This window comes from Artemia sp. Qi Xiang Cuo, chromosome 12 (genome assembly GCF_049724085.1).
Source record: "Artemia sp. Qi Xiang Cuo chromosome 12, ASM4972408v1, whole genome shotgun sequence".
In the NCBI taxonomy this organism is placed as follows: Eukaryota; Metazoa; Arthropoda; class Branchiopoda; order Anostraca; family Artemiidae; genus Artemia; species Artemia sp. Qi Xiang Cuo.
Window position 1 is genome coordinate 50,214,001 of NC_142805.1, and position 12,209 is coordinate 50,226,209.

General features: G+C 36.5%; 1 protein-coding gene across 1 annotated transcript in view; it reads left to right on the top strand.

The window, feature by feature from the left end:
* The window catches only part of LOC148946229 (titin-like), a 77,712-nt gene that overhangs the window by 20,925 nt on the left and 44,578 nt on the right, over nucleotides 1–12,209 (top strand). The window contains exon 3 of the mRNA XM_089097639.1: nucleotides 9,101–9,255. Within this exon, the coding sequence (XP_088953765.1) occupies nucleotides 9,101–9,255 (155 nt within the window). The remainder of the gene's footprint in view (nucleotides 1–9,100; nucleotides 9,256–12,209) is intronic.

The following is a 12,209-nucleotide window of genomic DNA, read 5'->3' on the forward strand; positions in this document are numbered from 1 at the left end:
CAGTATTTGGCAGTAAGTGTCCATTTAGGTGTAATTGCTTTGCTCAATAAAATAGGATTTGTCTATGTTTCTCGTTACCTGAAATAACAATTTCTTTTTGAAACAACTGTTTTCCCATTAAGAGACGCGCTTTAAACCCCCTGGGAATCCATATTGGAAATTTAATGTAAATATAATTTAGATTAGAAATTTAATTTCTCCCTTTATTATTTGTCAGATGGAGTTTTCGTGGAAATTTTGAAAAAAGTGGGCTTAAAAAATAATCTTTGGGGTTTTGGTCAACCATTAACCCATCCTCTAATAGCTGGTTCGCAGCTATGAATGTAGCATAATCGTTCATCTTAAAGGTTAAACGATTTATGATTACTGTTCATTGGTTATTGACCACGTTAATACTTAAGAACAAGTGCGCCACCTCGCGGCAATGTGGCTTCTGAAAATGGGAGGCTTTAACATATCTTTTCGATAGTTTTAAACTGATTGGCTGTCTCTGAGTTTTTGGTCGGTAGTATTTTTGCCCTTGTGGGGTCAAAAGTACGGTATCGTTGCGAAAAATAGCAGAAATCGCCCCTTCGGTTCAATATCTTTTGTTACCTGAAATCATACTAGAAATTTTGATTTCATTTGAACGAGCCATCTAAAAAAAATTGCACGAACACAAATTCTTACAATGGATTTCTCCCATTTTCCTAAAATATCAAAATTTTCTTATGCCAATAACATTTTAAATTGGTTTTGAAAAATTCCAATTAATGCATTAATTAATGCATTTTAGGATCAGTATAAAAAGCCCAATCTTTAATGTATGTATTGTTATCAAAATTGTGTATTTTTGGGTTTCCGTTTATATTCGAAAGTCTCATCCTTTACTCACTGCTCGTTATCATGTACGGTTTAATCATGAGCATGCTATGTAACAAACCTCAAATTCGAATTTTTATTTGAAATTGACGGTGACCTCTTAGAAGAAGTAGATAATTATAGACTTTAAGACTAACACCGTTTTGAAGCTAAAAATCGAAACAAGGAAAATTATGTAAAAGAAACCATTTATACTTCACAGAGCGTCTGCAAAAATCCAGTGCTGTTGCCTCATTGGAATGTTTTGATGTGCGTCTAATGTAATTGCCTTTCTTTTAAATGTCAGTTAAAATAAGGATTTGGGAATAAGAAATAGCCCCTTCTAAAACTGAATGCCCTTAGAATGCTGGTTTTAAGAGTCAAATGAAATGGGCCATAATATCCCATAACTTCATAAAATACAGGAAGATCACTTGTATTCTAGTGTAAAGAATACACTAGAATTGCATATTATTTTCTAATTAAATTTAAAAAAGGAAACTTTCATTGAATATGCCCGTTTCCCATCAAATATACCTCCCTTCTCTTTTTTCGTTTGGCCACTTTTTGACAATTAAAAAAAGCAACCGTCGGAAATATTGTCAGATTAATCAGTTTAATTTTCTTTTGTCTTTATCCATCAGCTAGACATTTGACACTTGCCAAATAAGCTGAAGAAGTTATAATTTGCAAATATTGATGATACAATCCTCATCATTCAACTATTTGAATGTTGTATAGGACCATGAAGCCGAGCATACAGCCCAAGGTTGATCATCAACAATTGGATTGTTGATCTAACCTATAAGCCGCAGAGATAGCGGACAAACGGTAGTAAAAACAGCTTTTTGGGCAAATTGATTTTTTATTTTTTTGAAAATGATGATCAAGAACAGTCATGTGAGAACCAGTACGAAATTTCCAAGGGTGCTGTTCTTTTTGCTGGGAAACACGCGAGAAGTGAAGTTTGGTTAATGCTAATGAAGTAAAACAAAATATGATGAAAATATAATAGTTTAGAAACAAATTTCGACTATATATTTGCCCATTAGGGGGGGGGGGGTAAAGCATAGCATATATTAAATACGTAATCTAATCTAACCTAGGTACCTTTATTTCCCCTAAACCCCAAAAAACTAAAGTTTGAATATTGTAAACGCAGTGAGAAACCACTGTTTGCAATGCTCGGCATAGGAATTCTCCGTTGAAAGAACCTGTTTGACTAGTTTCTTTTATCATAATCGCTATACAATATCTCGCATGTTTCCCAGCTAATAGAACAGTACCTTTCCAAGTTATACTTCTTGAGCACATAGCCCCCATAAGGGGCACAGATCGAAATTTTCTGGGGAACAAGCCTGGAGAATTTTTTGGCACTTATGTGCTATATAATACACGCTCGAGAACATGTATCGCGAACATGAGACAATACCCGGTTTCTACGGTGTTTATTCCAGACAATTAGCTTCGGCTCTGTGGGAAACTACATTATAGCTATATTTAAAGAAAGTATTTAGTTCGTATTTTAGTTTGATTATTCGTTACCTATTTAATAAAATGCCCTCTGGGCGCGCCCCCTTCCATAATTCTTTGTTGTAGTTTTCATAATTTTGTTAATAAAGTATCGTATTTTCATCTTATTTTGTTTTATTTCATTAGCATTCACCAAACTTCACTTCTCGAGTGTGTATTATATAACACATAAGTATAAATTTTTTTAAGGGCAAAGGCTAAACAAAAATATGTTTGCCGAAAAAATGTAAATTTTTACTCAGCAAATAAATTTTGACTTTTTGTGTTTTTTTTTACCTTCTTGGGGTGGCTTCCCTCTTTTCAAAGGGTCCTTCACCACAGTTATAGTCCGTTTGTGGCTCGCATATTAGGCTAGTGCAAAACAAGGAAAAGGTAGCTTCACTGCTTTATTTTCGTTGAGTTTCCTTATGTAGTTCAAGCAAAATCTTTTTAAAAAATCTGCCTACCCTTCCATGTAAAACAAAAACCTAATATGATCAGCCTTAGACTATAACCGCAGTGACATTAATCGTTATTCAGGAAAGCTGGAAATTTAAGCTAAGGAGTTGAATTACAGTTAAAGCCTACTGGAGAGACCAGTTTGTCCGCTCTTCGCAAGCTAAATGCCCGCCTCGCTGGCTTTACTGGTGAATTCTAGTTTGCGGGCCAGAACAATCAGTCAGTTCAAACAACAGCTTGAAACATCTACCGGTACTGTTCTATTAACCGGGCTCTTTTATATAGTGATAGTTTGGTTAATGCTAATGAAATAAAATAGGGTGAATAAATAATAGTTTAGAAACAAACTTGAACATTGAAAAGCTGTATGAGGATACGGAAAGCTGCGTGCAAGTAAATGGAAGACGTAGTCCCACATTCCCGGTGAAGACTGGCGTCCGGCAAGGCTGCACCGCCGCTCCCGAGCTTTTCAACTGCGTCATAGACCATGTTACGGCCAGCACGATTAATTGCCTTCAATTCGATCTTCAGTTCGGAGACCAGGTACTCTCTGATGCTGACTTCGCCGACGAAATAGCGCTAGTTGCGAGCACCGTCGATAAGATGACCAAAGCTCTCCAGGTGCTTTCAGAAGAAGCCTCGAAAGTTGGACTGAAGATCAACTGGCAGAAAACTAAAGTTATGCTCCTTGAGCCCCCCACGTCCCATTCTACTGTAAAGGAAGTCAACATCGGAAGCAACCGAGTAGATGTGGTTGAAGACTTCACTTACCTGTGATCTTTTCTATTGAATGATTGCTTGATCACAGAAGAGTTTACATCTCGAATTTCAAAAGCTTCAGCACTTATTTGAAGGCTTAGTAGCTTCTGGCGAAAGCCAAACGTAAGCCGCTTTACCAAAATACGCATCTACAATGCGTTAGTCAACACTGTCCTGCTGTATGGAGCGGAGACATTTGCCATCTGCCAAATCTATCCTCAGCGCCGTCAATGTCGCTCAGACGAAACATCTCCAAAGAATCGAAAGACTTCATTGGACTGAATTTGTTAGCAACCAGACTCTCCTATCACGTACAGCTCAAACTCCCTTTTCGACGCAGCTCGCCCAGTGCACTGTTCGGTGGTACGGTCACCTCCTTCGAATGCCATGCGACGCCCCAGAACGGGTCGCATTTGACTTCGACCCCAACCTACACAGATGGAAACGACCCAGAGGACGCCCTCCCACTAGGTGGAAAGACAAAGCCAATGAATTCCTCACCCAAGCCCACATCCCGGTGGAAGAAGCTGCGATCCTGGCAAGCGATAGGTTAACCTGGAGGCGCCTAGTCTCATCGTTCAATACGCCGAACCCTCGGCAGGAGCCTTAAGTCAAGTAAGTCAATGTTAGGTTTTAACTGATTAAATAAACAAAAAAGTCTTTTCGACCGAAAGTAAGGAACAGCATTAAAATAAACAGAAATGATTCCTTTACATGAAAGGGGCTGCCCCCTCCTCTATACGCTGAAGTTTGGCTCTTTGTCACAACTCTGCTTTTTAAAGTAATAAAAAACTTTAGCGTAAAAAGCGAGGTATTGAGGAAAGGACAGCCCCTTTCATGTATCAGAATAATTTCTGCTCGTTTTAAGTTTTGGTATTGCTCCTTACTTCTAGTTTATTTTATTTTTTAATCTGTTACCGTCTTTCATATAATGGCAGGAAATCCTCTCCTCCTGGTATAAAATTTCTCCTGGAAAGTTCCCCCCGCAGACTTTTCTTCCCATGGAAAACTCTTCTCGTTGAAAATTCCCTCCCTCAATGCAAAATTCAACCTCAAAATCAATCAAATTTTGGCGGTTTATTGTGAATCCTTGGCATAGTAAGAAAAGCAGCATTGGTTAAGAATTACCGTAATTAACCTTAACAAAGATAGGCTCTTAACATAATCATATAGAAGGCAAAAAACCATGATTAAAAAACGCCCGTTATCGATAGATTCAATACCAACAAGCCCGATATACTTACAGCCCTTTCCCCAGGGACCATGGAGAGTCATACTATTATCAAAAGTATTGTTATTGGACCTTTGAATTATGCTGAAGAAAGTGGCAATCTCAAAATTTTGAACTTCGGGGAAGGAGGGAGGAGGCGGGGGCTAGCTCCCCTTCAAACTTATTGGTCACTTAAAAAGGGAATTTAAACTTTTAATTTCCGTTCGAATGAGCCCTCTCCTGATATTCTAGCCCCATTAGTTTGATACGAACACCCGTACCTGGGAAAACATTCAAAAAACAAATAATCACGCATACGAGATCTTTCTTTTGGCACTTTTGGCAAAAAATGCAAAATTCCACATTTTTAAAGATGGGAGCTTGAAACCTCTACAGACATCTACAGTAGTGTTCTCTGATACGCTGAATCTGATTGTGTGTTTTTCGTTAAGATTTCTTGACCTGTAGAGGGTGTTTTCGTCCTTTTTCGAAAATCATGCAAATTTTCTCAGGCTCGTGATGGTAAAATTAAACTTGACGGAATCTTATATATTTGTGTATATCTATTGATATCAAAATTCCATGTCTTAGAGTTTCGGTTACTATTGAGCCGTGCTGCTCCTTACCCACAGTTCGTTACTATGAACTGTTACATAGCGGTATCACTTCTAGGATGTTTGTCCAAGTAACAATACTTTGGTTTCACCTTTCATTTAATTTAGCTAATATTCATTTTATTTTAAATTTTTATTTCGTCGATAAATTGAATGCGCGTCTGGCACTTAGGCATTTTTCTTAAACTTACAAGAGACAGGGTTGCCAGAAAATCAAACAAAAAACAAGCCCGAGCCTTTGAAAAACAAGCCAAAATACGCCCGAGCCTTTGAAAACCATGACGGCAATCATGGTCAGTTCATAAAGTTTTAAAATTGCCCAAATTCGCGTGTTTCACAACACTTTTCGGTGCTAAAGTCCAAAAAAAAATTTTGCGCGTGTCGCGGCTGGCGCCGCGACACGCGCATGGCCTGATAAGTGTAGTTGGATTAGTTCTAGATTGTTTTTTTGGTCCGGTTATTTCAAACTTAGCACCAATCGAAACAACCACGTCAGAAAGGTGGTCCTGGTTAAATAAAACTTTGCACAAATCTCTCAAAACAAATACGGAAAAATGCGGTCCAAACGTTTTGATAATTCCTTAACCTTTTTCCAAATCCTTATTATTTCGTCAATGAAAAAATTAAAAATTTGCATTACGAAAGTGCTACAAATTGAAGCACGTGCTACAGTGCTACACATGATGAAATAGTGCTAAAATAGTTCTTTCGTGGTAGAGTCAGAAAACGTTTTGTCCCTAATCTAATTCTACTTTTACCTTGGTTGCTTACCTTTTGTTCATCTTCTCCACTTTCACGGAAGAACAACGATTTATGTGATCCACCAAAATTACATTATTTAAATGTCAAAATTTATTTAATTTAAAGAAAACAAGGGTTTAAACAAGAGTGATGTATGGCAAAATGCATGGGAAATATATGAGTAGGGCTATGTACTTGCAGATTAGCGGAAGGGGTAAATTATACTGGAAGTGCCTTCAAAATAGCTTAACTATAGTTTTTCTCCATACTTTTAAGTGAGAATTGTTTTCTTTATATGTTTCTTATTCAGTAGCTCTGATTGAAGACTAATAGACCTTGATTTCTGTTTTGGTAAAATTCTAGCTTAGTGGCTTCTTGCTGTCTTGGAAAATATTTGAGTCAGGTGAATGAATCTTTCAAGAATGAATCGAGATAATAATTAATAATCTCTTAGGAAAAAATTTTTAAATACTTACATCCACCTTCTTCTCCCTTTAGAAGGTTCTGATATTTGATGACCTTAAACAATCCTTGTGAAACCTTGCAAATTAAATAATTATAGATAGCACATTTTAATTGTAATTCAACTTTACTCCCTCCCCCACCCCCCATGGTCAAAAATTTAGGCTAGCCAAGCCCAAATTATATAATTACGATATATATTATGTTTATTGATTTTGTCACTATTGATTCAATTTTTGGGCAGACTGTTAAGACGAGTGAGTGTAAAAATGAGTAGGAAATATGTAAAGTAAAATCCTAGACAAGCTACTTTTTAATATCTTGAAAGAGTTAGGTTAGGAAAACAAAACTTAAGAATGCAATTCCTGTTATTAGAGTAGAATTTTAAGCCATATCAAGGGTTTTTTCCTAAATTTAGTAAATGTATTTCCAGATCTTTGAAACTTCCCAAATTTGGATTGAGCAAAGTTGTAAAGCTGAAAATACTTTTTTTGTACTTTTTTTTAAGCAGAAGATTTATTCTGCATGGTTTCACTTTCATAAAACAAAGGTTTTTAAAGGTCATCAAAGGTCAGTGCCCTCTATTGGGGAAAGGAGTTGCAATGGCTTGGTAAAAATATCTTTCAAGGATATACTTTAGTCTGTAAACCCATCCCAGAAAGCTTCATTTTTGTAACCTAACCCTTTCCCAAGATAGCAACAAATAACGTGTCTAGAATTTTACCATATATAATTCAGACTATATATTTGCATGGGCGCCCATAAGGGGGAACAAGGGGGGAGTACCTTCACCTTAGTACTCTTAGCATCATTAGGTAAAGTAACTGTAGTTGTGGTACTAAAATTATACACATAGTGCCTTCTGGCTAGTTCAAAATCCCCCACAATGTGCTCTTAAAGATCTAACTTGATCTTGATCTGAAAGATCTTGAGATATTGCTTTGTCACCTTTTTGAAAGTCCACATGCTCATATTTTGTTTGGATTTAGTTCAATATCTGCCTAAATATTTCTTGTATTTGATTACTGAGGATGTTGTTATATTCTCTTTGGACTATTGTTCTGAGGGTAGTGGGGGGGAGGAGGCATTCCCAAAGTCATAATTTCTGGACCTTTAAAATATGCGGAACAAAATGGCTATCTCAAAATTTTGATTGGATGTGTTTGGGGAAGTATTTGACGTGGGGGAGGGGGAGCTGGTTGCCCTCCATGAGCTCTTTTTGAAGTTCTTGTGACATTGCTTTCTATAGGAAGTTCCCTGGTTTAAAAAACAAAACAATATATTGTGCCCACATTGCTCTTTACTTAGGCAGCACTATTGTGCTACCTATGATATTTTGTCGGGAGATTTTAATTATACAGCACTGGAAGTGCCAATTAGACCTGGTAAGCCCCCCTATAATTCAGTCTATTGGCACCCATGTATATTTGCACATTAGGGGGGAGGTAAAGTGTAATAAACTTGCAGTTAAAAAGTGTTAATTACAACAGTCTAGAGAAGGGCATGTAGAGAAGGAAAAATGTTAAGAAAACAATTCATAATATGCAGAATAATTGTAGATAAGACATATTGGATGTATCTCAGCTATACCTTATCCCTAACTTGTTCCCCTAATGTGCAAATATATAACCCAAATTAGATATTTCCAGTGCATTCTGCCTCCCATCAGTAACTTGTTTTTCTGGTTTTGTTTTGTTTTGCTACAAGCAAGATATCAGCAACAATTATTTCTGTATATTAACAATCAAGTATGAATTGTTTTCTTAACATGTTTTCTTCTCTAGGTATATACCATTACAAGCAGGGAAATATGCATATTACAAAGTATAAATTGTTTTCTTGACATGATTTCTTAGCAACAGCCCCAATTCTAGACTAAGCCTAGGCCACAAAAACATTGGGCCAGATCTGTAAAATATATAAAAATAAGGATAGATCTGCATAAAATTGAAGTCTTGCCTTAATCTGAGCAGCAATAAAATTCCTTGTAACTTTTAAGACTCCTAACGCAGAACCATCTCAACCATGCGGAAATAAATTCCTAATGGAGAAACGTTTCAAAAAAGACAGTGTTTAAAGTCCAACCGAAGAGCTTTTTGTCTTTTCGCCGCATAACCATGACTGAGCCATCGTGACTCTGGAATTTGCGTTTGGTCCCAACCTTTCAGTCAAAGAAAACCCATTTTTGTGCGAAATAAGCCCACTTTCCCGCCTAACGGCCCCCACGCCCACTCCAAAATTCAGCCCACCTCTGACGGCTAAAACAAGCCCACAGGGAGGAAAACAAGCCCATCTGGCAACACAGACAAGAGATGCAAAAGTTTCTAGTTGAAATGGGCTGAGTAAAACCTGGTGGAAGTGCAATGGTGACTAAGTAAAACTTGGTAGGCATACACAGTCTAATCAGTATTAGAGGCACAACATTGAATGGGAAAGGTAGGACATGCCCAATCTGTTGTTAATTTCTCTATGATAATAGGTAACAAATTAATAAATTTTACAGTATGGGTCAGCGTTTAGAAGGATCGCCTCCAGTTTTCGAACAAATTTTCAGAAATGCACGCTTCGCCCAAGGGGGAAACGCATTATTTGAAGGCAAAGTTAAAGGAAACCCAACGCCGGAAGTTAGCTGGACTAGGCAGGGTCAGTCTATTTCAGGTAAGAATTGTTTTCTACTATACCTTCTTAATTATGTGTATTATACATAAAACAACTTTTAATTTAGAGAAGAGACATAATTATACTCGCTGAATTACACGATTTGCAGTACAAATCACGGAAAAGTACTAAATAGTAGCCTACCATCTTTTTACATATTATGCCTACTCTTTTCACATAAGTCTGGTTCAAATAAAATTTCCTAGCAAAAATCATCTTAGGACTTAGCAGGACTAAACTTTTTCAGGAAATGAAATGCTTTTCGGAAATTTTTTCCTAATTTCTATCTTAACGATAATTTAAAACATTTCAAGAAAGTTCAGGTACTTCGCTCGATTCACCTTCTGGGTTTTTAATCTTTACCAAAACTTGAGACACGATTTCAGTACTGAATAAAAAACCCATTATTTCTATTGAGAATTCTGATTTCCTGCAGATTTCCTTTTTGCAATAGTCTATAAAATTGTATAATAACAAGCTGTAAAACACTCTGAAGGATAATGTCGCATTTGATCTGTGTTTTCAGTGAAAATCACAATCTATTACAGAATGCATAAAAATATTTAGTTGCTAAGGCCTACGTGGGTTAATCCTGGTATGTAATTATGTATTAAGTTTAAACTTAATACATTAAGTTTAAAACATTAAGTTGATACATTAAGTTTAAAACATTAACTTAATACATTAAGTTGTATTAAGTTTAAACTTAATAATTAAGTTTAAAACTCTTTATATAAATCTACTTGCTCCTGCTCCTGGAAAAAATGGTGAGTCGCTTTATCGGTTGAAGAGTCCAGTTTCTTCCGATATCCATTTTTGGAATGCAAGTCCAAATAAATCTGGTGGAAAACGAACTTGGAGAAAGTTGAGAAAAAAAGCATTACTCGTATTTATTTCACTTTCACCTGCTTGCTAACAGATCGAGTTATCTATGTCAGTGAACCTAGTTAATATATGTATTTAAAGTTACCCAGATTGTCGTTAAATCATAATTGTCTGTTTGCCCTTTGCGTAGGAAGCAGACATCGGAGGTATTTGATCTATAATTAACAGTAAATTGGACGTGTTGCTCTTGTCCCATGCCCAAAACAGTGTAAAAAAAAAAAAAAAAAAAAAAATGTAAAAATAGTGTTTACAAAAAAGTTTTATTTCTCATGGTTTAATATTCTATGCTCGATTCTATGAAAATACGCTCCAAGAGGGATTGCTGTTTCTATAGAGACATTCGGTAAAAAAAAAGAGGATCAAATCAAGCTTTAATTTCATAACATTTAGTCGGAGCTTCAGTGACGAGGACTATTTGTTTTATATTTTGAAGGGGCCGACACCCCAACGTTGTCGAAACAGTCAAATTGTTGTACTAAATGAACACATATAAATCAAACGACACAAGAAAAATAAAGATATTCACCTCAGAATAGAATAAAGTCTAGAAAAAAAAATAACTGAAAGACAAAATTAGGGATAGAAGATATAATGTATATTCAAAGTCAATATTTTTCAGTGAAACCTTGAGCCAAGTTCTAAAAGTTGTTTGACAAAGCCACTTACATTAAGTAGCCTCCATTGTGAGTATGTTTGTGAGTATATTAAGTGGTCTATATTAATCATCTAAAAATAATCCACAAATCAAAACCAGGTAATATACTTTACAGAGGTTACGTAAACCAGTGTGAAAAGTCTCCTTAGCCCATGTGAAAACATCACAGTTCGAGTATTGGCTGGGACATTTAAGAAGCTGCTTAAGGACTCTAGAAATATCTGGTTTTCTTCCAAATGACCTTGTTTCTGTTCATTGCTTTTTGCTATAACGTAAAGTTATCTTACTTTCAATTGCAAATTGGTCCTTAAGTTTTCTAAGGGTCTTGTATAATTAGTTGGTTATATTCGGAACCCCATACATGTTTCAATCATAGCCTTCTGGAGTAAAGAACAGGATGGTGACTTGGTGAGTGTGGTCCACGCTTATCACAGTCATTTTAAAAACATAGACCAACAGTATCGCTGCCTTATGTCAGTGCGCTTGCGCACTGTCAAGGGCATACATTGTATGTATGGTAGGTATTAGAAACTGCACCACATGTCTCCGATTTGAATAAACAGTACCGTAGAATGGGCTTTGATTGGATGAAAGGCTCGCATAGCATCATTTTCAACTGATCAGGGGCGTTTTCCACTTACGTAAGGCTATTGAAAGGAAAAGTGATATTTAATGCCTTGAGTCAAAGCGTCACTGACAGCCAATGAAAACACCTCTTTCTCGAGTAAGATCAGAATTTTACCCTACTGTTGGTTCAAATTTGAGACAAATAGTCTCAAATTGGAGACAAACGGTTCAAATTTGAGACAGATACTTATAGGGGGGGGGGGGGCAAAAGCGAGACTGGCCGACCACGTTTGCCCCCGTGATTAACTTTTGTCCCTTTCTCGAGTTCCTCGGTGGTTATAAAAAGTTGTTTTTTCCAACAAAATTTCCCGGGAAAAAGGGGACAGATTTCTTTTCCAGCATCAAATTTTTATTTTTCACAAATTTTTGATTTGTAATAGTTGTTGTTTTAATGTACACGGCTTTGTATTAATATTAATATGATTTGCTTTCATTGTCTTAATCGGAAAACACACTTTTTATTGAAAGCGGCCTCAAACTGGAGCCGAAGTCAGTTAAAAACCTCAGAAAAAAAATCGCTTTGAATTCCACTTGTTTTGGGTTTAGGTTCTACTAATGAAAAAAAGTATACTTTTAAACGGAGGCTTTGAATAGATTGGGATGGAGGAGGAGCGTGCGTAGCTGTGTTGGCCTCAGGCTGCGGTGGTGCTGCGGTGAGTTAATAGTAGTAGCAGTAGCAGTAGAATTCGAAAACGTTAAAAAAAATATCTCCAAGTAAAATGCAAAAGTATTGATATGTGTTGAGTTACGGATAAAATTTTTAGTTAAGACATTGATTTCGCAGTCT